Genomic DNA, 25,985 nt, shown 5'->3' on the forward strand with positions numbered 1-25,985 from the left:
TTAATCTGTTTGAAATAAATGAGTTAACTCCTTAATTCTAAAGAATGGGGAAGTAAAATTTCAGATTAATGTATTATTTGTGAACTATTACGTCACAATGCAATCGCAGAACCTATTGCCCTAAAGTTACTCTCCTCAAGAACAGTTTTGATGGCTATTGGCTTTGGTTGATACTGCTCCATTTGTCGCCCTCACCAGGACTTAGCAAGTAACTCCACTGTTGGAGGCATCTGCCTTTTTTAAAGACCATGTCATTGGTGAGCTATATCAAGAAATGTGACTTAGCTTCCACATCTGTTTTATAACAATTGGGTCTGTTGAACCTGCCCAAAGTCTACTTAGACACATTTTCAGACTGGAGGCCTGTGACCCATGGTTTGTCATAAGTATCGGTGCTAGGTCCACTTCTTTTCAGTCATTTATACAAATGATTTGGATGTAAACATAGGAGGTATAGTTAGTAAGTTTGCAGATGACACAAAAATTGAAGGTGTAGTGGACAGCGAAGAAGATTACATCAGAGTACAATCTGCAAAGATTTGGGCCAGTAGGCTGAGGAGTGGTAGATGGAGTTTAATTTAGATAAATGTGAGGTGCTGCATTTTGGAAGGGCAAGTCAGAGCAGGACTTATACACTTAATGGTAAGGTCTTGGAGAGTGCTGCTGAACAGAGACCTTGGAGTGCAGGTTCATAGTTCCTTGACAATGGAGTCGCAGGTAGCCAGGATAGTGAAGAAGGCATTTGGTATGCTTTCTTTTATTGGAAAGAGCATTGAGTATAGGAGTTGAGAGATCATGTTGCGGCTATACAGGACATTGGTTGGCCACTTATGGAATGCTGTGTGCCATTCTGGTCTTCCTGTAGGAAGGATGTTGTGAAACTTGAAAGCGTTCAGAATAGATTTACAAGGATGTTGCCAGGGTTGGAGGATTTGAGCTACAGGAAAAGACTGAATAGGCTGGGGCTGTTTTCCCTGGAGTGTTGGAGGCTGAGGGGTGACCTTACAGATGTTTATAAAATCATGAGGGACATGATTAGGATAAGTAGACAATGTCTCTTCCCTGGGGTGGGGAGTCTATAACTTGAAGACATATGTTCAGGGTGAGAGGGGAAAAATTTAAAAGGGACCTAAGGGGCAACTTTTTCATGCAGAGGGTGGTGCACATACGGAATGAGCTGCCAGAGGAAGTGGTAGAGTCTGGTACAATTACAACATTTAAAGCGCATCTGGATAGGTATATAAATTGGAAGCGTTTAGAGGGATATGGGCCAATGCTGGCAAATGGGACTAGATTAGGTTTGGATATCTCGTCGTCATGGACAACTTGGACTGAAGGGTCTGTTTCCGTGCTGTACATCTCTATGACTCTAATTTAACAAAATGCGCCACTCCTGAGTTAATTACCAGATTCTTGGTGACTATCTTATTTATGGCCATGAATTTCTGATTCCTCCACAAGTGAAAACATTTTCTTTACATCTTCTATATTGCAGCACTGAATACTCTTAAAGATATCTGATGTATATCTCAGATTTCTCCTTTTTGGAGAAGATAGCCCTTGAGTTGGTCAATTTTTCCTCACAGATATAGCCTCCCAGTTCATTTATTGGTATTGTAAATCTCTTTGCACCTTCTCCAGAGCCTCTATATCTATTATTGAGAACAGAACTGAGTGCAGGATTTAATGTGAGGTCTAGGCCGGGCTTCATGTAAGTTTAACAGAACTTAACTGACTTTGAATTCCATTCCTCTGGAAATGAATCCCAGTTCTTTCCCATGAGTGGTTTGGGAAAGTCATAAGTAACGTCAGGCATTCAGTAAACCGGTGTTCAGTAAACCAACATCTTTCTCCAGGTCACTTGGAGATAATTATCAGTGTGCTTGGGAACATGTGGCCGAAATGCACACCAAATCAAAACAGTTAAGAAGCCAGCAAAGAATAATTTTGCACGTGAGATGGAGTTTTCTCACTATGGAACGCTGTGTCACTATGGCACACTGTGTCAGAAAAATACCAAATTAAGAAAGATGATTGCACCAAGGAAGTATTGAAATCTCATTCCAGCAGTAAAGTGTATTAAACTGAAAAACTATGGGCTAGCCATAGTATAAGGCTAGCACTTTGAATAATTTGCAACAAGCGGAATTTGAATTATTCCTTTGAGACCAATTGGATGCTATATAGCTATATTGACCTTTAATCCAGTGTCCTGTGTTGAATTTCTTCAATTTGTTGTGTGGAATTTGTGCTCAAGATTCAGCACTCACAGCATTGTAGTGCGGCACGGTGGCACAATGGTTAGCACTGCTGCCTCACTGTCCCAGGTTCGATTCCAGCCTCGGGTGACTGTCTGTGTGGAGTTTGCACATTCTCCCTGTGTCTGCGTGGGTTTCCTCCGGGTGCTCTGGTTTCCTCCCACAGTCCAAAGATGTGCAGGTCAGGTGAATTGGCCATGCTAAATTGCCCATAGTGTTAGGTGCATTAGTCAGAGGGAAATGGGTCTGGGTGGGTTACTCTTCAGAGTGTCGGTGTGGACTGGTTGGGCCGAAGGGCCTGTTTCCACACTATAAGGAATCTAATCTTAAGGAACAGGTAGTTCCAAGGGTTTGCACATTTGCTTGTTCCAAAATATTTGTTACATTCAGTATTGCCCAGGAACAAGAGAGTTGCTTGTTGCATGGTTTTCAATTAGTCATCTAAACAGTTCAAAGGTTAATGATGATCCATTCTCGAGCCACAGTAGGTTGGTATTAGAGGCACACAGATTTCATGCAAAAAGGAGCTGTTGAGCTCTGTTACTGAAGTGACTTTGGACCACTGCTCCTGTGCAGTCAGAATTCAGGAAGAAGTTTGCATCTGTACTTTAATTTGTATGGATTCTCATCTTGCAATGAGAAAATTTAAAAAGTGAGGACTTTTTCTTTGTCAGTCCTTGCTTAGGACATAGGCATGACAATTTAGGAGGGTCAGTGATATGGGGATTGTTAGGTCAACACATTGAGGGGGAGTGTCATTGTTGTGTGTGATGTCAAAGAATTAAGTCAGAGCCAGGGCACTTACTTGAATGCATCATTACCAAAAGAGTGCCTTAAAGAATGTGTGTGTTGAAGCGGCTGCATGGCACTCACCGTGCCAGATACCAAGAGATCGTTTAAGCATTTCCTGCACTAGATCTATGTCCACCACACTATACTCAAGCAACTTAACTCTTCTGCAACCTCCCACCAGAAATATGTGGTGAAATTAAATGGCCTCTTTTAGTAATTACCTAGAAAGTAAGCCTGCCTCAGTGCTTTCACCATGAGCCCAAGTCACATGCCTGTGAATTATGAGGCTCCTGTTCTCCTTCTGGTATCCACTTTCCTCCTTTTTTATCAGCAAATTAGCAATCCACAATACACTGCACTGCCACCATGAATGCTGTTGGTGTTTCTTTAAATAATCAGTTCTGATTCAGATTTCTGATGTGTAATACCACCTATTGATTGGCTGCCAATCCTAAAAGAAACCTCTTAATTTGCCACACTGGTAAGTTCACCATGAAGGCCAGGTTTGCTGATCTGGAAATAGTCCAGTCAAAATGTAAGTCGATAAGATTTCACACTTTCCTCCAGGTGTAAGCGGCCTCTTTATTCCTCCGAACAAAATGGACTTTCTCACATTTAATCAATATTGACATGTATTTTCCATTCAGGTACCCATTATACAAGTTTGTTACTGTCTTCTTACATTTTATCATAGTCTGCATTCTAAAACCCTGCTCTACTTCATTTAGTGTTGACCACAAGTTTTGATATGGCACTTTCCATTCTTATATATTTTCAGGGTCTAAGCAAAACAGAATAAATTATGTGGCTGTTTCTCAGATAATTGTCAGTATTTCATGCCACCTTGCAAAAACTTTTACTTTTATCTTTCTCTATTTTGACATTGACAATAGGAGCTAAGTTACATTCAGCCAGTGACTTTCCTAGCTTGTGCTTTTGAAACAAGATTAATTAATGTCCTGCTTTGCACAAGTGTTGACTGGATATTCTAGAATGTAGTTCTGATTATCAAGTAGCAGCGAGCTGTGTACACATTTACAAACTAGAATTGATTATAACACCACAGTGCAGTTCATCACCACTAACACTGATAATAAAAACATAGAGTCAAACAGAAAAACAGACATTGATGTGCTTGCCCTGCTAACTCATGGAGATGGGGGTTTGGAAGGTGCTATTGAAGAAGTCTTGGAACTTTGGCTGTTGATGTTCCTTTTGATGTTCCTCTTGCTGATAATCAGAGGTCAAAGATAAGACTGCATGATTTGCTGATAGGAAACATGTGCAAATCAAATTCGAAATCCAAGAGAGATGAAATGACTTGCAAGATATTGGCAATCACCTGTAACACCTTGGAGCCCCTAAAGAAGTATGTGTATATGAACTAATGGAGTGATGGTAATTTCTCAAAATATGCATCCTCCTGTGAGGACTCAGCAGACTCTGCCTGCTCCAACTCTTCTGTCAGGTTTGATGAATCTGTGGGAGAATAGGTTTTGAAAGCGATGTCAGGACACTGATACCCAGATGAAAACAAGTTCCTCACCCAATTAATGGCACTTAATATCACCAGGGTATAAGAGCTGCCTGTGTGGAGCCAGGGAACAAAGTCAGGCAAAGCTATATTGAATGCTGCTGCTGACAACAGCAGGCGTCTCATGAAAGTGCAAGAAAGATAATCACAGAGAATGAAGTGATCATGGATAACAAAATTCAGATTCAGCACCTGACCCAGTGCAAACAGACCTTTCAAACGTAACAAAGAAACATTAGAACAAAATTTATTTTGCATCCCAGCAACCCTTACAGTTATACACTAACACCTAGCACATTGTTCAGCTTTGTCCAAACAAAAGATTAAAAACCACATTCTTTTTCAAAAACACAACCTCTTAACAAGGTCCTTAAGGAACTTGAAGTGTATTCATTGATGGCAGGTGGTTTCCTGGTCCTGCCCTCCTGCAGGACCTTTGAAAATTACATCATATTCCAAAGATGACAGGATCCATAAATTACGCCTACATATGCTCCTGTCCCAGCAGCAATTGAGCGTCCAACCCTTGACATTGTGCTTGAATATACGTTTGGAACAGTCTTCCCTTCTGTGTTAGGTGAAAATAACATGAAATATTTATTTGGTGGCCGGGTTTTCTGTGCCTCCACTTGAACAGACAGTAGGGATTGACAGCTTCACAGCCAATTATTCCTCCAAATAGGCTATCAAACATCTTCCCACAACCACCAAATTCCCTCATCCTTGAAACTTACTCCTGGCTTCCAAATTGAGGCCATGATGGGAAGTGGCAGTTTTATGAGGTTTAGGGCATGTATTGGGATGAGAGCGTGTGAGACCTTACCTGATCCCAAAAAATTGCAGTCACACAGGGAGGGGCTACTCAAGTAAATTTCATAAGCTCCTCTGCCTGAAAACTTGCTGGAAAGACTCCTAAAATTCTGCTTAGATATACAAGACAGATTGCAGATAGTTAGTGGAAGAAAAGCATACTACATTGGAAACAACTCAGCTCCATGGAGATTTCAAACTTTAACCCTCCCATTCTTTGCCAATAGTTTTTGGGACACCCTCTTTGAAGGAACTAGGAATTTAATACTATGGGAACCTGCATCTGTAGGTCTGTTTGCTCCTGCCTTATTTATCCATCTCCTTGTTTGCAACCCGCAAAAATGAGTTGGAATTCTGAAACAATCAAAAGAATAAGACCCAAGAAACTACAGATCATAATAACTGATTACATATATGGACATCTTTGAAGTTTTACTAAAAAGATTCTTTGAAAAAAGTATTGATTTGACAAGAATTATAGGTATAGGTTGCGCATTTCGAATGGATGTGCATTGTTAGCACAGTTGTAAGATAGTCTGAGTGGAAGGAATGAATCTGTGACAGCATACATTGTGTGTCTACTTTGTATTTGGTAATGGGGAATATTTTACCATGGCAGGTTTTGTGAGATCTTTATGTGGTATTTTCCCTAATGACCAGTCCTGGTATCTTCTGGTATTTATCAAGTTTACCAGCATGTTGTGCTAGGTAAGGATTATTTGAGGTAGTTCGGTGCCACTAGTCCTCCTTGACTTTGTTTTATCTTGGGTCTATCAGTGGTAGAGAATATATCATAGTAGAATACTACAGAAGAGGTACTGTTCTTAGACATCAATCTGAGATAGACAAAAGTTTGTTAAACAAAGGTAGGTGTATGTTATTAATCCACAACTCAGTCATTACCTCATTAATGCTTGAACAATCTTGAGGAGTTGAATGGCCAACTCCTGTTCATGTGTTCCTATTTAACAAGATGGTTTATTGCATGACAGCAACTACATTTGGTCAGACATAATTACTAGAACCTTAAGGGGCTAGTACAGCTCCTTAAGGAGCTGCTCCCTCCAAAAGCTACGTAAGAACTCCTTGCCTCCACCCACAGACTGTGTGTCACCATCAGTGGAATGCGTGGAGCCAGTATCTTACCTTCAGTACCATTATCTTATACATCTCCACCTAAGAATTTTTCCCTGTAGATAATGCATTAAACAATTATGGTATAACTATTTTGCATTTAGAACTGCACCATCTAGTAGCATGGTGGCACAGTGATTAACACTACTGCCTCAAAACGCCAGGGACCCAGGCTTGGATGACTGTCTGCACATTCTCCCCATATCTGTGTGAGTTTCCTCCGGGTATTCTGGTTTCCTCCCATAGTCCAAAGACATGCAGGTGAGGTGGATTGGCCATACTAAATTGCCTGATAATATCTAGGGGGTGTACAGACTAAATGGCTTAGCCCTGGTAAATGCAGGTTTACAGAGATAGGAGGCTGGGTCAAGATGGAATGCCCTTTGGAGAATTATGCAGACGTGATGGGCCAAATGGCCTCTTTCTGCAGTGTAGGGACTCTATGATCTCCTCCCAAATCTGACTTCTCAAATGCAGATGGTCTGGACATATTACACGTTTCTCAGAATGCGCTCTGTTTGAACTTGGAAAAAATGTTAAGTTACTTTCTTGACATTAGTTCTGATCTGTTGGTCATTTATCCTCTGAAGGATCTTTCAGCTCTCAGCTATCATTCACAGAGGATGCTTTATTTGTTAACATTGTTGAGGTCAGTTACCTTATCTGGAGGACATAACCTCAATTAATTTCCTTTTTAGAAGACAGCTGCTATGTTGGAGTAAGTATTTTCTTCCTTTTGGAATCCTGGATTTCTGGATCAGGCAATCAAGCAACTTTTTCAGACTCTTAGTTGTGTTACTGAAAGTTTGCTGCTTACTCAACACTAACTCTGTCACTGGCATTGACTTCTGTTGTATCAATTTGTTCACCAGACTGTTCTGCCGTCTTAACAATATTAATGAAAGATTTCCAAATAAGCTCATTTGAGTTCTGCTGCTCATTCTTGCTTTCAGTACTTTCTTCTTGCATACTTTGATGAGTTTTTTATCTTCTGTTCTGACTTTGGTGATCACAGGTGTATGCTTTTTAGAAGCCCTACAGTGTTAAGTAAGAGAAATGTTTCAAATAGCTAAGAAGAACTGGTGGCCAGCAAGCCAAAAGAGGCTCAACCAAATTTGTCAAGAACATGAACAACACCTCCACACCAACCCTCTAAAGAGTAACCTACCCAGATGCATTCCGTACCCTATTATCTTATATTTACCCCTGAATAATGCACCAAGCCTACATATCCTTGGACACTATGGGCAATTTAACATAGCCAATTCACCTAACCTGCACATCTTTGGATTGTGGGAGGAAACCGGAGCACCCAGAGGAAAACCACACAGGCATGGGCAGAATGTGCAAATTCCACACAGACAGTCAGCCAAGGGTAGAATCGAACCCAGGTCCCTGCCGCTGTGAGGCAACAGTGCTAACCACTGAGCCACCATGCTGCCCCCAATCTTAAAAATCCTGTGTAACCAAATTTCACAATGAAGTATGAAATCTTTAATCTCTCTTGCGATTTCAAATCACCACACCACTGACTAAGTCCTAGCTACACTCCTGACACCCAAGTGTCCCCACTGTATCTATTCCAATGTATCTTTCTGAAAGTCTTCAGTTATATAGTAATAAATCATTCATGATCTTTATGGTTTTTATGCTCATCATATACCTTTTTGGTCCACTCACTGGAATTTTAGTCAATCCATCCTTCAACTCAATCCTCATGAATGTTAGTACAACTTTGCTCACTCTCTTGTCCGTGTTCTTGTCAAAATTGGTTGAGCCTCTTTTGGCTTGCTGGCCACCATTTCTTCTTAGCCATTTGAAACATTTCTCTTAGGTCATCATTTATGATCTTAACATTTTTCCATTTTTGAGTCCACCATGGATCTAGGAAACCCAAAAAAATCTTTTACTGGTTGTCTCCCTGACCAGTTGGTCAAACATGGTCTGTTTCTGGACCAGCGTTTGAACAAATGTTTGCTTCTGCACCAGTGGTTCGTTTTTAACTATTGGACTTCAAATTTAAGGAAGCTGTAGGCTGTAACCTCTGATTCTTCAGCCTTGGTAACTGGTTTGATTGAACAATAACAATTGCTCCTGTATTTCGCACAAAATCACAGGATGTTTATTGACACCAAATGAAAGTATCTTATCTGATGGTGGTGTGCATTCTACCATGTACAGTGCTTGACATGTGTGATTGTAAGTACTTCTCTTGCTTTGAAATTGTGTCTTACTTCTGGAAGTGTTAAATAACCTACATTTTTGAAACAGCATTCCTTAGTGGTGGAAGGATATTGCCAATACCAGTGACCCTTATTGTACTGGTACACTGACACTGGAATTTAATGTAAGGTTTTTGGTTTGCTTTCTGCAGAAACTTGTCATGTGCCTCTCTAGAGTGTCCATATCTTGTGAAGTGAATAGGCTCTGTTGGCCTTTTGAGGTAGTGTGATTGTCTCTTCTCATGATCTGAGAATGAGTCTTTCTGGTTTCAACTTCCAGCACGATTTGAATAGTTTTCTCCAAAGTCCAATCTTCTTTGGACAATAAGAAATCTGACAACTCTTCATCTACTATTCCAACAACAATCCAATCAAAACTTTTTAATGAGTGTTAATTTCAAAGCTTGATATTCACTATGTTCCACTAATCTGCTAAGGTCATTAATGAAATTGTTTACAGATTCTTTGGAAGCAAAATTGTTTTGTGAAATTTGATTTATTCCCAAATTGAAATAGTCATCAAAAGTTTCCATACATGTTCAAAAATGTTGTACTCTCTTTGACATCTGTTAGTCACATTATTCACAGTTGGATTTATTGAATATGCAGTTAATTCTCCTATAACGCGTTTTCGTAAACGCGATTTGGCTGAATCCAATTTGTGAATTACGGAATTTTTAAAATAAAGTGAACTCCCATTCACTGTTACGCGATTCCACCCCTTGTATTACCAGCTGGCTCGATTTACTCTGCTGGCGCATCTATTGGAACAGGCTGTCCTCTGGTTTTTGTTTGCTTCTATATGCAACTAAGGTAGAGGAAACAAACATTGGAATATTTTGCTGGAATGCTTATGCATGAAGTGGGGAGTGTGGTGAGAGCTGAGGAGTGGGGAGAGTGAGATAGGGAATGAAAGAAGATGCAAATACAGCGATTTCCCGTGAATGTTAGACAGTAAGTAGGGCCTTTTGTTAAGCAAAGGCTCAGTTGCTGGCTATCTGAAGCTTTAACACATGGCAACTTTACAAGAGAGGGTGCATGTGTCTGGGTGGGGGGAGAGGGAGTGTGAAACTAAGGACAGATCACTGGCGACCCTCATCTCTCCCCATCTCACCCAGCCCCAAGTTAACACCTGATCCAAGTTCATCAAGTCTCCGTTTGACAATGTAGAGGGGAGGATCTGAGAGTTTCAGCCCTTCATTTTCTCTGAAACCTGAGACCCATCAAAATCTCCCGCCATTCAGAGCATGCCAGCCCTTTAGCCACCCCCTCAAAAAAAAACTTCTGGAAGTTTCACAAAGTTTAATGGCAGAGAGCAGGGTTCAGGATAAACTCCACCCCACAGGGAGCTGGGAATACAACAATATATTGTGTAATTTCGCTTGTAACAACTTGGCAATTCTGTTACTGACCAGAAATGGACAGGTTTGCTGAAGTGGAGTCCCTAATGCTGTTTTTCCCATAGGCCCCATTACTTCTTTCGCACAACATCACACGGGAACACAACTGCTGCGTTATAGGAAAACTACCTGTAATAGTCTATCAATTTTGGTGTTTAATTTTGAGACAATGCTATATTTTATCCAATTTTGTGTTTGATATGCTCTGACATTTAATCGGCGAGGAAGCATTTTTTTCCATTTCTTCTCAATCTGCATATTAATCTTATTACTGTGAAAGTGATATAGATTTTTAATGTTGCTTGTATTCTGCTATTATTTATGCTCATATTTTTATATTCACTAATAAATTGCTGTCGAACTTGCTAGGCTGTATTGAGCATTTCCTTCGTTCCAGATTTATAAACCTTGTAATTCCGTAATGCTGTATTGAATTCTTCAGTAAAGCTTTAAATTGTATTAGTGGCTGTTTTACTACTTTCAACTTTTGAAATTATGTTTCTTTCTAACACTACATACATAGAATCATAGATATTTACAGCACAGAAGCATATTACTTGACACACTGTGTCTATTCTAGTCAACAAAGATCTGACTACACTAATCCCATTTTCCAGCTTTTGGCCCACAACCCTGGAAGTTATGGCATCACAAGTGAACATCTAAATACTGCTTAAATGTTACTAGAGTTTCTGACTCCAAAACCGAGAGTTCTAGACTGTAAGTGGAAAAAAAATGTCTTCACCTCTCTTCTAAGCCCTATTTCTGTGCTGCATACTGGGTTTTCCGGCATTTTCACAGTTTTCTCACCTTTTCCCTTAGAGATCTCTAACTTTACCTGTTGAAGCCTTCCCATGCTCCCTACAGAGTCTCTTTCTGTAAGGCCTCTGTATTTTCTAATAATGTCTGGATTTTCTTTCTTCTGCTAGCCCACACACTTTTGCCTCAGTGCTTCTTATCAACTTTTGACTTTGAAATGTTGAGATTAATTTTGCTGCTTCCATACTGCTCTGTCTCTCTCTCTCTCTGTCAGTAATTGTGTTTCAGCTTTTGACTGCCTATCTGTGTCTTCTTAAAGTGATAATGTTTTTAAAAATCATTCTCACTTCTCTTTTGATCTTCTGGATGACTTCTTCTTGGAATGGGGGTCAGATCCACACTGCTGTAACCACGTGGTATTCTTACAGGTGATCACTCCTGGACCTTATCATATTTACCACTCTTGCCAGTATGTGGTACTGGGTACAGTTTGTTTGAAGTAGTTGACTTTCACCAATGATGCATTGTCTTTTTGTTTATTTTGTCAATAATCTATTGTTCATTGATAAAGGATGAACTTTGAGCATCTGCAAAAAAGGCACTGTTCTAAGATGACAAGAAGATTTATTACATTTTAGGAATAAGTATAACAACATTTGGTTACGCATAATTACTGGCGCCTTTCCTCTGAAAGCTAGAATAGATCTCATTTGTTTCACACCACAGACTGTAACATCAGTATAACAAGTGAAGTCAATGTAACAGGGGCATTTCTCTCTTCAGAACCATTACCTTCTTTCACACTTTAAACATATTATGAAGTTCCTGTGACATCTGTTGGTTGCTGGCAATACTATTTGCGATGCACAACACTGTTGCTCTGTAGCAGGGTAACCTGGAGGATTATACCTGTAACCCTCCTTCAGCATATTTCTATCTGTACTTCTGCTTTTGTTGCACCTCCAACTTATGCAGCAATTGCCTACATCCTAGGTATAATATATCTTAAATGTGCTGACCATAAAAAAATTCATTTAAGCTATTCATGCAGATCATTAAGTCTCTGCACCAGCATTGGATAATCTCCTAACCTCCTGATTACCAGCCTGTCACATAAAGGGAGTTTATAATGCATCGATATGGCCTGACTCTCTCAGAAATCACTGAGAGGAAAATTCTCAGTGTAATGTTTCTGCTATATCCAACTGATCAGTGGAAAATAGTTGCTCAATTTTATTTTTTCATATGCATATATTGTTGATTCATGTACAAGTTTTAAATAGATAAATTATAAGAAACAGTCCATTGACTTTTTGAACATTAATATATGTTGCCAGATATTTGAAAAGCTCAAGAAATACATTAACATGTTAATCATTTAACAACAGGAAGAAAAAAAAGCAATGCGAGGCACTTTTCAACAACAGTAGACCTTCAGAGAAAGACAATCTTTTCATATAGTGATTCTACTTGTTAGGGAGTCAAGGCAAGCAACTTAATTTTTGTTCTACATCAGCAAGAATAATAAGCCACATCATATCCTGCTGCATCTATCACATCTAAAATTCTGTATTTTCAGTTTTAAAGGCTAGAATTCTTTTTCTAGGTAATTAATACAAAAATTTGCAGATTCATACAACAGGCTTTTCAAACATATGTTAAAAATCTAAATGAAAAATTTAAAAGAAAAAGTGCTGAAACTGCAAAGAGATTGATACTAGGCAATTGAAGAGCAGTGTCACATGAGTATGTCACTGTTGAGAATAGGCTTAGATCCCATTTTGGGTCAATAATAGCCCAAATACCTGTACAACCAAAGGTTTATTAGTGTTAGAGAGAGGTTCCTTCACCAGACTATGCCTCTTGTAATGTTTTAAATGCTGAAGAATGCTGTTCTGCATTTTCATTGTTTGAGTGGGTATATATGTTGTGGCCCTATAGGCATTGGCAGAAACCCTTAATATTGACAACGTTCAGGCATTTTTGTTAGGGCTACCATTGGGGCATGGTATTTGGTAGGTAGTGGTTTCTTCCAACTGCATGTCCAGGAGTGTTACAATTCAAAGTTTGTGAGAAGATTTGTAGCTCGGGTGCTCGTTGCTGTGGTTCTGTTCGCCGAGCTGGAAGTTTTTGTTGCAAACGTTTCGTCCCCTGTCTAGGTGACATCCTCAGTGCTTGGGAGCCTCCTGTGAAGCGCTTCTATAAATGCTGGAGGAAACACCACAGAAGCGCTTCACAGGAGGCTCCCAAGCACTGAGGATGTCACCTAGACAGGGGACGAAACGTTTGCAACAAAAACTTCCAGCTCGGCGAACAGAACCACAGCAGTGTTACAATTTCTGAATTTAAATATTTATTCAGCTTTAAAAAAAGAGGTAATTAGGATATGTACTGTCTCCAGGGATCTTTGCTACTGTAATTCAAATAAATTTCCATAATAGGAACATATGAAATAGAAGCTGTGATTAAATCCTCTATTTATATCCATTCTTTGTACTGAACCAACCAATAATCTACAATTGGTAACATTTATGGAACAAACAGTTCCAAGAATTGCCAAATGGGAAAACTCAATTCTGCTCAACAACTGAGCATCTGTATCTCTGTGGAATAGAGAATCTCTCCCCAACCCAGCAAGCATGTGAGGATGAATCTCCTGGAACCCAAGAATGCAGAATGCATCTACTCAACTAGAGAACTTCACCCTCCTAATTTTGGCTGTGGTTGCTTGCTGTCACAAGCGAACTGTCCAGCTAACTGAGCTAAGGACTTTACTAAACCAGGTTTTTTTTTCAATGATCGATGCTGGATTAATGGTCATCATTTCTGAGGCTAGATTTTCAACTCCAGATTATTAATTGAATTTAAATTCTACTGGCTTCCATAATAGGATTAGAATTAATGTCACTAGACTATAGTCTAGGGTTCTGGATTGATAAACCAGTGGTATTATCATGATACCATCATGCCTCCCTAAATGTGATTCCTGCTTACTGGTTAGCTATTCTGACCTCCTTGCACTTAGAAGTAGATTGATACTTTACAGTATAACTATTCACAACCTAATACCTGTAACATCTTCCTGGGATGTTGGATGTCTTAAGAGTGTATTTATTGGAAACTCAGAGTGCTGACATTATCTCCATGTGTCAATACCTTGCACCTTCTTCTTAGTAAAACAAACAAATAGACTTTTAAACACGCAAGTTAGGAGCAGGAGTACCTAACTCCCTTGAGCCGACTCCATCATTCATTAAATCATGGCATCACACACCTGTTTATCAATAATAACCTTGATTTATCAAGAATTAATCTATCTCTGCCTTATAATTAAACAAAAGGATTGCATCCACTGGCCTTTTGGGAGGAGAGTTCCAACTCTCTGAAATTTCTACTGCTAGTTTCTCGCAAAAGAGGAAACACCTCTCCATATCTACCTGTCAAAACCCTGCAGAATTTTATAGGTTTCAATCATGTAAGCTGTTACTCTTCTGAACTCCAATGGATATAAACCTAGCCTGTCTAATCTTCTCACACTGCAGAACCCAAAGGTTCTGAATGGTAGTCCAGTAAACCTTCTCTGGACTGCTTCCAACACATTTATATACTTCCTTAAATAAGAAGACCAAATCTGCACATACTACTCCAAAATGGGGTCACACTAGTTATTCTGCATAATTAAAGCACATCCTCCCTACTTTTATATCAATTTCCACTCACCATCAGTGGAACGTTCTATTAGCTTTCCTAATCACATGTTGGTATCTGTGTCTTAATTTGTGGCGTTTCATGTATGAGGACATTCAGAATCCTCTGCATGTCAAAGCTTTGCAAACTGTCACCAGTTAGATAATAATGCTAGTTTTTATTCTTCCTGCCAAAATGGACAATTTCATGTTTCCCCACATTATACTCTGTTTGCCATATTTTTACACACTCAATTAACTTGTATGTACCCATTTGTTAGCCTCTGATTGTCTTCTTCCTAAATTACTCTCTTGCTGGTGTTGTATTACCAGAAAATATAACTAACATATCTTTGGTCTCTTCTTCAAAGTTATTTGTATAAATTATTTTTAAAAATTGAGGCCCCAGCTTAGACTGATGTGGCAGACCACTTGTGACACCTTTCCTACCAGAAAATGACACATTTATGTCTTCTTCCTGTTTCCTGTTAACTAGGCAATGCCTATACGTTACCTCCTATATTGGACAGCTCGTTGGAGATGCAGAATAACACCACAAATGTAGCTTCAATTCTCATACTGGATCCACATTCTCAACCTCACCCCTCACTTAAGGTATGGTGCCCCTCAGTTTAAACCATCAACAATCTTTCCCTGATGAGACAGAGAGAGAACTATGGTAATTTTACCTGTTACCTCCTATACAATGAGCTTTTTTTCGACAATATCCGATAATATGAAATCTTACTAAATACCTTCTGGAAATTCACTAATTTCCTTTTTTCACCGCTCTTGTTACTTTCTTAAAGAATTCCTAAAACTTGTTGAAAATCAAAGCTGTCTTTTGATCTCGAACCACCCTGTCTTACTTAAAACAGACTGCAGAAGAGAACACCCCATCCCGCTCCCCCAATCGTATTCACTTTAAATCCAAAGCTACTATCCCAAAATGTAATCATCTTATAACACTTATAATTGCAGTGCAATATTAGCTCTTATGCTAAGTATGTTGATGGGTGATTTTAGTTTATATATAAACTGGAAATGTAGAATTGGCAACAGCAGCCTGGACAATGAATTTATAGAATGTTTTTGAGATTTCTTTAGAGCAGAGAGCAGATTATATCAGACCAGAGGACAGATCCATGAGCAATGGCAGACATTAAGGGGACATTTCAGAGTACTCCAAATAAGAATATTCTTACTGAGAAGTAAAATGCCAAGGGTATGACCTAAATCTGTGGTTAACTAAAGGAGTTAAACATCAATCCTGGTGATTGTAATTTCACCAAGTTCCTCTCTTCCTTCCACCTTCTGATTTATAGCTAATACTGGAATGGATTTGAAATTCTCTACAATTTAAACCAAAGCAAAATATTTGTTCATTTCATTTGTATTTCCTTGTTATTTTCCCCACACTCCAGAGAACCAACACTCACTTTATTTCTCCAAAAAATGTGAGAGAAACTGAACAGGTCAAGCAGTATCTGGGGAGCGAGATGCAGAGTTAATGTTTCAAATTGGCTGTGACTTTCATTCAGAACTGAAAGGGGCTGGAAAATGATGGTTTTTACATTGGTGATGGAGAAGGCAAAGGAGTGAGTAAAACATATGGTGAGGGAAAGCAGAGCAAAAGACAAAAAGCACCTAATTGTGGTAAAGAAGTGATAGAAATGGAAGATAAGTATAAATGGTAGACAGGAAAAGAAGAAAATGAGTCCCCTCTGCTGAGAGCAAAGACAAGACAAAGCTGAAACATTTTCAACAGTCATCAGCCAAACTGCCGAGGGGATGATCCTTCTCTAATTCCCCCGAAGTCTCCAGCATCATAAATGCCAGTCTTCAGCCAATGATATCAAGAAATAGTTGATTACTGGATACTGCAAAGGCAATTCTGAAGATTTTTGCTCATGAACTTGCTGCATCCCTAGCGAGCTGTCCCAATCCATCTATAACACTGACATCTACCGACAACTTGCAAAATTGCCCAAACTTGTCCTGTATATAAAAACCAGGATAAATCCAGCCCATCCAATTACTGCCCCATCAGTCTATTCTCGATCATCAGTGAAGTCATGGAAGTGTCATCAACAGTTGTCAAGCAGCACTTGTATAGCATAACTTGCTGACATCCAGTTTGGGATCCACCAGGGCCACTCAACTCCTGATCTCATTACAGCCTCAAGGACAAAATAGCTGAATTGCAGAGCTGAGATGAGAGTGACTGTCCTTGACATCAAGGCCACATTTGACTTGATGCGGCATCATAGACAATGAGTACAACTGGAGTTAATTGGGAATCAGAGAAAGGACTCCACTGGTTAGAGTGCATATAAGGTACATGGGAAAATAGTTGTGGTTGTTGGAGGTCATCTCAGCTCCAAGGTATCTTTTCAGGTGTTCCTCAGGATAGTGTCCATGCCAACCAACATCAGCTGCTTCATCAATGACCTTTCTTCCATTATAAGGTCAGACGTGGGGATGTTCCCTGATGATTGTACAATGTTCAGCACCATCCATGATTCCTCAGATACTAATGTAGACCATATCCAAATATACCCAAATCTGGACAAATCCAGGCTTGGGCTGGTAACTGACAAATAACATTTGCACCATACAAATGCCAAACAATGACCATCTCTAACAAGAGATGATCCACCCACCAATCTTTGAAATTCACTGGTGACACATTGAATCCCCCACAATCAACATCCTAGGGTTCATCATTGACCAGAAATTCAATTGGACTAGCCATATTGATACACTGGCTACAACAATAGATCAGACACTAGGAATACTGCAGGGAGTAATTCACCTCTTGACCCCCAAAGCCTGTCCACCATTTTCAAGGGGGAAAGTTGAACTCTGGAGATCAGAGTTGAAGAATGTGGTGCTGGAAAAGCACAGCTGGTCAGTCAGCAGCTGAGGTGCAGGAGAATCAATATTTCAAGCATGAGCTCTTCATGAAGAATAAGGGGGTCGCTGAGTGGGCTAAGAGATAAATGAGAGGGAGGTGGGGCTGGGGGAAAGGTAGCTAAGGAGGTAATAGATTGATGAAGTTGGGAGTGAAGGGTGATAAGTTGGAGAGGAGGGTGGAGCGGGTAGGTGGGATGGAAGATGGACAGATAGGGTAGGTCAAGAGAGCGGTGCCAAGTTGGAAGGTTGGATCTGGGATAAGGTGGAGGAAGGGGAAATGAGGAAACTGGTGAAGTCCACATTGATCCCGTGTGTTTGGAGAGTTTCAAGGTGGAAGATAAGGCATTCTTCCTCCAGGCGGCGGGTGGCTAGAGTTTGGTGATGGAGGAGGCCCAGGGCCTGCATGTTGTTGGTGAAGTGGTAGAGAGAGTTAAAGTGTTCAGCCACAGGGTGGTGGGATTGTTTCGTGCATGTGTCCAAGCGGTGTTCTCTGACAAGGCACAAGTCAGAAGTGTGATGTAATACTCCCTACTTGCCTGAATGGATGGAGTTCCAACAAAATTCTAGAAGCTTCACGTTATCAAGCAGAAAGTAGCTTATTTGATTGGCACCACATCCACAAACATTCACTTCCTCCAACAGTGATGTCAGTGTCTACTACCTACGAGATGCACTGCAGAAATTCATTAATGCTTCTTAAACAGCACCTTCCAAAGCAATAACCACTACCATCTAAAAGAAAATGGCAGCAGATATGGAAATGTCACTACCTGCAATTCCCCTCCAAGCCATTCACCACGAGCCTAATTCCCACATCCAACAAAAAAATTCAGAAAAAGACATCTCAAGAAACATATGACTCCTTTGAATCAAAGTATTACCAAATTCCATGGTGGCATTAGGAATGTTAGGAACAAAACTGTTGAAACCTATACAAATGCTCCAACCACAATCTGTGTGTCAAAAGAATCGCACCTCTCACAAACACAGTGTTCCAAAAAACATTACAGCTAATGAAATACTCTACTGCCATTGCTGTTATGTAGGAAACATAGCAGCTAATTTGCACACAAGATGTTCCACAAACAGCAATCTGATAATGTGTAACATTTGTTCCAGATAGTGCAAGGAGATCCTTGAGAAGGCAGATAGAGGTTGAACGTTTCATGCAAAATACGGTGACATAGTAGTAATCCCTCAGTATCACACAGGAATGTCAGGCATTCATTTTATACCCTTCTCCTGAAAGTCTCAAACTTTGGACTCAACAGCTGGATAGTGAACTCATGTAAGCATTGATGAAATGTATGTTAGAGTATCCCAAGAGCAAATTAATCAATGTCTTCCGTTCATTGCATCTGCACAGTGCCATGGATGAAAACATGGACTCGGTGGCAATGAAATGATGGATGTAGTTATAAAATCTTTAGTTCTATGATACAAAAATTTTATGCTCATACATTTTTTGTGGTGTAGCATCAACCCAATTATTTAACTGCTCTGTTCGTTTCTTGTTTTGTTGATTACTGACATTGTGTTTTGTGTGATGGCGTGAAAGATCTTTTCCTTAGAGTCGGGGAGTTCAAAACTCGAGGGCATAATTTTAGAAAATTTTAGAAGAAAACTTTAAAAGGGACCTGAGAAAGTAGTTCATATGTAGAATGATCTACCACAGGAAGTGGTAGATACAGGTCAGTTACATTTAAAAGCCATTTGGACAGATGAATGAAGAGGAAAGGTTTGGAGGGATATGGGCCAAACACGGGCAAATAGGACGAGTTTAGTTTGGTAAACTTAGTCAGCATGGACAAGTTGCATTGAAGGGTCTGTTTCTGTGATGTATGACTTCATGACTTGGGAATATGTCACTGTTCCTCAGTATCACTTTGTCAAAACCCTGGAATCCCCTCCCTATGAGTTTACCTACAGCAGTTCAAGAAGCCAGCACATTACCACCACTTCAAGGGCAACTAGGATGGCCAATAAATCCTGATCCAGTAAGCAATGACCATGGCCTGTGAGTGAATTTAAAAAAAGACATACAGCCTAAAAATGACTCTGAACTTTTGGTTTGCTCACCATTTCAATAAATCATCCTGTTCCTATGCTGACATTTCCATCCTGAGCCTGCTACAGTATTCCAACAAAGCTCAATGCAATAACAACACCTCATGTTCTCCCCAGGACTTTATAGCCCTCAGGAATAAAGTTCACCAACCTCAGAGCATGATCCTTGTCCTCCATCTTGAATAAGTGCAGGTTGGGAAGTGAGTGAGTAGGCAGCACAGCGGTTAGTTGTGTTGGGGGCTTGGGTTGGTGAGAGCAAATGGGAAAGATGTTGCAGGCACTACTAACTGTGATAGAGCGTGATTCTTTGTGGGAGGTGGATAGAACAGGAGAGATAGAGTGAGTGCGAAATAATGGAAAAAAGATGGTGGAGTGGAGAAGGGCATTTACCTTCTTTCTAGAATGCTGGGCCTTCCTCCAGAAGGCTGAGGCTGCTTTAATCTAGGTTGCAACCTTGGGTTAGGCTGAAATGGTCTGATGTCATAGCCTCCACACTTGGCCCTGGGTGGTGGTGGTGGTGGTGGAGGGTGGTGGGGGCGTGAAGGAAGCCCTGTTTTTGCACCACCCCAAATGGTAGGGTTTTTAGATCCCTGCTTACACAGTGGTGATGGGTCATTGAAACATAGCCAACAGAATTCTGGATTAGGTTAAGTTTAGATTTATGAAAGGTTTGTAAAGACCACTTCTTTCTATTGTGTTCTTTGAATTGATCATTGTGAAATGGACACAACTTTGAAAATAAGACATTTAAGGTGTTCATTTGCAACTTGGAAAAACAAGAGAAGCCATATCCCTGTGAGACAATGTTACTTTCTACAAAGACTTCAGGAAAATCAGTATCATCTGTTGCAGATTCAGGAGAACTCAGAATAGTAACTGCTAATCCAATAGCAGTTTTAAATAGAACTTTGAGTGAAATGCAAACAGAAGGCTCTGGAAGATTCAACAATATTTCTCTTGTCCCCTTTTGTCATGTGCTGTCCCCCACTTTTTCCAGAGTAGGAAAACCTACATTCAGAGACACTGAAAGAAAGAATTTTAAAACATAAAGTATAAGGAAAGACTGTGGATCCAATCAATCATTCAGTGAAATAAAGAATTCTTCATTTTCAGACATCTTCTGATAATTGATAGAAGTCAAGAGGATTGTAAGAACAACTCATTTTTCTTTTTGAGATGCAGAACTGAGCTTTCCTTGGTTATAATTTTCTCCCCCTATCCATAACACTTGTGTCAAACTGTCTGCCTTTTGTTTTTTTCATGAACAAGTGCATATTTAGGGTAACAGGATAGAAGTTAAGTTTAGTAATAGTTGTATGATTGACTTGCCTGGACCGCATTTTGATTGAAACCCCTTGCTCACCCGTTATTTTCCACAGTTCTCTCTCCTTCAGAAGCAACTAGAATACAAATGCTCCAACCACAATCTGTGTGTCACATGTGGCCATAAAACACAAGCTACTCCATTCTCCCTGCTGGTTTTTCCTGTCAGAATATTTTAAACCTGAGTGTTTGAAGATGACTGTTTTTAGCACTGTTCCTCATTAATGGATAATAAAACAAAACTACAGTCCAAAAAGAGGCCATTTGGCCCAGTCACTCCTTGCTTATGTTTATCCACCACTTGAACCTCACCGATCCTCTTTTTTCCAACTCTAATCCATATAATCCTTTATTCCCTCCTTCCTTAGATGCCCATCAAAATTTCCTTTAAATGTATCTGTACTATTTGCTTCAATGACTACCTGTGAAGGTGAGTTCCACATTCTTACTGCTGTCTAGCTAAAGATATTTCTTCTGAATTCCCAATTTTATTCCTTGTTTGCTAACCAGTATTGATGGCCTCTATTTTTGATCTTCCTCACAACTGGAAATATTCTCTCACTGTCTATCCTATCAAAACGTTTCATAGTTTTCAAGTCTCCCATTCCAAAAATCTAGCCTGTTCATCCTTTCCTGCAAAGTAGAACATTGCAGTTCTAATATCGTCCTTGTAAATATTGTTGCACTCCCCAGTCCCTGCATTTTCTTTTCATAATATCTTACCCAGCATTGCACCCAACACTTCAAGTGTGGTCTCAGCAAGTTTAATACACGTTGCTGGGAAAAAAAAGTCAAGGTGAAGTTCTTGTTGTAAAGAGTCAGAGGTGGGATTTTCTGGTGATCATCTTTCCAGCAAAGCCATTCACCTTATCAATGAGCCCTCAAAGTCAAATTACAAACAAAGATATATAAAGTTTAGAAATTCTTGACTAAGGAAAACCTGAATGTGAAAATAAGTGAAGGATAGAATTTGTGTAAAACCTTCCTGGTCGTCAGCCTAAAACTAGCATGAAAGGTTCATCACTCTTGAAATATAAGATGTAAACTTACCATGGCTTGGTGAAAAGACATCATCTAAAGCATTCAAGCACAAAACAGGAATTTCAATGGACTTTAGTTTGAGGTAAGGACTGGCATCTCTGTAATAATCAGCAATTGTTTGGTAACCAAACATCACTGATGTAAACCGTTCATCAAATTCTCGGATAGTTTTTGCCTGTATAAAAATCAATCATGCAAGAATCAAATGGAAGCAAAAAGCTTTTACTATATCCATAAGTATTTCTAAAATGTACAGAAAGAAATAAGGAAGTCATTTACCTTCAGGACATAATCTATGTCAAATGATTTTTCCAAAATTGGCCTGTGCCTATAATGCAAAAAGAAATTATTGGATTGTGTGATACTCAAAAATTTTAAAAGAGACATAAAAAATACAAAGTAAAAATTGAATTAGTGTAAGTAAGAGGAGGCGTAGTAAGAAAGATGATCAGCCAACGTTCCAGCTCCTGAGCTCTGTTAGAATGCATGTCAGGTGTGAATACATGTCAGGCACATTAGAATGAATGTCGTGTAAGATTGGATTTAGCTTCAATTTTTCTTCAGTCAAGTAGGTCATTGCTACTCACCATCTGGGTGTTCAAATGATGAATAACCGCTTGGATAAGGTCTCGATGATTAGTACCATTGAATGGTATTTCAGTACAAACAACTACTTTTAGAAGCGATGGCATAAAGCAAAAATAAAAGTGTTAAAAATTATCTAGGATTTAGAGGTTATAAAACAATTTGTGAACACTTGATCACAACGCTCATATTATAGAAGCACGTAGGTAATTACGAACCTCTTTACTGATTAATAAAAATTACGCTTTGGACCCACATTGACTTAAGTGTGCAGATACAGGCAAAAAAAAAACACAGACACTTTGCACAGGATCTCTCTGCAGCTACCATGGGGCAATTTACTTACTTTAATAAAAGGCTTTCCATTCAGAGTCAGCTGTTTGTTGAGGTGTTATCTAATACTGAGAATATATGAGCGCCATGTGTATTAAAATCTGAAAATTGTTTCATTATCCTCAGCACATTAGAGATCATACATTTACAAATTAGTTACAGCACTGAATGAGGCCATTCAGCCTATTATGTCCAGACTGATTCTCTTCAAGTGCAACTCAGCTGGTCCTGCACTTCTGTCTTTTTCCGACAGTTCTGCAAGTTATTATTTCTTTTGCAAGTTCCCTTTTGAAAGTCATAATTGAATCTGCCTCTGCTACAGTTACAGGCAGTGCATTGCAGATACTAACCACTCATGAGAATGTATGAGAAATGGAAGCAGGAGTAGACCATATGGCAAGTTCAGCCCACATTGCCATTCAGAAATAATAATGTGTACTCTTCAGCTTCAACTCTGCTTTCCCATCTGATTCTCATATCACACAATTTCCTGAGAGACCAAAATTCTATCTCAGCTGTAAATATATTCTAGATTCCCAGGCAGGAGAAAATATCTCTTGGAAAGATACCCTAACATGTCCCTTCAGAATCTTGTATGTTTTATTTAAACTTCAGAAAGTATAGAGCCATTTAGTCAGTCTCTCATCTTAGGATAATTATCTTACACCAGGATCAAGTCAATGAAAATCGCAGGAGTACCAATATTGCCTTCTCTCTGCCGAATTGCCGTCCATGCTTTAACAGTATTGATAACTATTGGGTTATGGCAATATTCCTTAACTGTCCTCATTTTGTCCAAAAATAGCAAGTTAGTAAGGGGGCACTTTGCTTGAGAGATTTTGATATCTAACCATATGAAAGAGGGTCCCCATAAGCCCAATCACTCACCTAAGATAAAAGCGAGCTTAGTTGATAGTTTTGAATGTCCGGGAGATCCAGGTCACTTACAATGCAAAATAAAAGAGCTGAACCAAATGTTCAATCTCCTGAACATTTGCTTATTGAATATCAGGGGGAGCATTCGTATAGGGTACAACAAACACGGAAGAATATTCATCTTAATAAAAGCTATTCGACCTAAACAGAAGCGATTCCTTTCTTTGAAGGTCTTGTTTGATTTTGTTGAATAATTGAATAAAATTAGCTTTAAACAACTGATCAAAAACTGGAGTGATGAATATGCCCAAAGCATAAAACCCCATTGTGACCACTTAAATGAGAATCGAGATTCGTCCTTAAGACCTAACATCTTCATCAAGACATAGGCATAGGTTCTGACTTTGCAAAATTAATCTTACACCCCGAAAAAGTGCCAAATCAGCTGATGCACTAAAAGTGCTGAATTTGACAAAGAAAAATGAGGACATCATCTGTGTACAAAGAAATCTTATGTAATTTTAACCCCACTTCTGGAGGTGATTCATTGGGATCCCTCCAAATGGCCTTTGCCAACGGTTCAATCACCAATGTAAAAAGCAATGGCAAAAGGGTCGGCCCTGTCGGCTGCCCATAAAAATACTAAAATTGCTTGATCGTACTCCATTGGTGATGACTGCAGTGGGAGGATCACTGTAGAGAACCTTTACCCATCTTTCAAAGGCTTCGGCCAGGCCAAACCGCTCTACTGTATAAAAAAGGTACGGCCATTCAACTCGGTCAAATGCCTTCTCTGCATCTAGAGAAATCACCAATCCTTGTGTTGACTGTTGTTGACAGGCTTGAATTATATTAAGCAACCTTCTAACATTATTAGAGGATCTGCGGCCCTTTATGAAGCCTGTCTGGTTCTCTTTAACAATAAAAGGTAACAATTTCCACTCTTAATGCAAGAGTCTTAGAGAGGATTTTAAAGTCAACATTTAAGAGTGAAATGGGCCTGTAAGAAGCACAGTCCTCCTTAAGAATAAGCGAAATATTGGCCTCTCTCAGAGATGGCAGGAGACAATCAATACTGTATGAGTCATTGAACGTGTTGGGCATTGGGCCTGACAATATGCTTATAAATTCCTTATAACATTCACTGGAAAGTCCATAGGGCTGGACACCTTTCCATGCTGATGCTACTTCACAGCCTCCTGCACCTCTTATTCTGATAAGGGGACATTGAGAAAAAACTCTTGTTCAGGGGTCACACCCAGAATCTCCAGATCCTTGAAAAAGGATTCCATCTTGCCTGCCCCTCCTCATAACCCTCAGTTTGGTATAATTCAGAGTAAAATCTCTGAAATGCTGCATTAATCTTTTTAGAATCACATGTTAGGTTCCCAGTAATGGCTTTAGGGGCACTCTTTTTCCTGGCGAGAAAAGATAGGTATTTGCCCAGTTTGTCACCATGCTCATACAACCTTTGTTTTGCGAAAGTGAATTCCTTCTTTGCTGTATGCATGAGCACGGAATTTAATGCAGACTGCAGTGTCGTAATCCTCTCTAGCTTGGCCAATGAGGGCCTGTCAAAGTAAGCCTTCTCAGCTGCCTTCAATGTGCTACAAGAAGATGTTGCTGCTCACCCTTCTGCCACTTCCTACTGCCAGAGTAGGAGATAACTAACCCCCGGAATAGGCTTTGGCAGTTTCCCAAAGGACAGATGGGCTACTAACCGAGCCTGAATTAAATGTCTAGGAACGCCCTAAATTCCTTAGAGAAGTATTCCACAAACATATTATCCTTAAGGATAAAATGATCCATTCGCCTCAGGCCCACTATCACATCCTTAATCTTAACCAACAGGTAGGCACTGGAGCGTAATTGAAGATGATAATATTACCAATCGTACACGATGCCACCAAGTCCAGGGTTGCCACGGGAGTCAGAAAAATATCAATCCTGATGTGACATCTGTGTGGATTGGAAAAAAAATGTAAAATCCCTGCCTGTAGGGTGGAGATGCCTCCAAGTGTCCACCACCCCTAACTCCACACACAGATCCACTGATTGTTTAGTTTGTCTAGAGGGTATCAGGGTGCCTTTGGGTGACCTGTCTACCGGGGGATTCATAAGATAATTAAAATCTCCCCCTATGACGATATGTCAAGACTTGAGACTGATTAATTTAGAGAACGCATCTACCAGAAACTTGAGGGGATGGGCCGGAGGGCAGTAAACATTTAAAACACCATATTCTTCCG

The 25,985-nt window shown here is 39.7% G+C and overlaps 1 protein-coding gene across 8 annotated transcripts in view; it reads right to left on the reverse strand.

The window, feature by feature from the left end:
* Window positions 1–25,985, reverse strand: part of abhd3 (abhydrolase domain containing 3, phospholipase) — a 103,926-nt gene that overhangs the window by 1,713 nt on the left and 76,228 nt on the right. For 2 of the 8 annotated variants that reach the window (XM_043688236.2, XM_043688230.2), the window contains 2 exons: window positions 22,222–22,270; window positions 21,952–22,117 (listed from right to left, as the gene is read on the reverse strand). In XM_043688236.2, the coding sequence (XP_043544171.1) occupies window positions 21,952–22,117; window positions 22,222–22,270 (215 nt within the window). Of the gene's footprint in view, window positions 1–4,817; window positions 5,153–7,175; window positions 11,516–13,191; window positions 20,602–21,951; window positions 22,118–22,221; window positions 22,271–25,985 lie in introns of those variants that run through there. The other 6 variants (XR_015757000.1, XR_015757001.1, XM_043688231.2 and 3 more) reach the window with 6 other exon arrangements.

Source organism: Chiloscyllium plagiosum, unplaced genomic scaffold (genome assembly GCF_037043375.1).
Source record: "Chiloscyllium plagiosum isolate Xiang-an unplaced genomic scaffold, Cpla_swu_hap1 HiC_scaffold_4, whole genome shotgun sequence".
Taxonomy (NCBI): Eukaryota; Metazoa; Chordata; class Chondrichthyes; order Orectolobiformes; family Hemiscylliidae; genus Chiloscyllium; species Chiloscyllium plagiosum.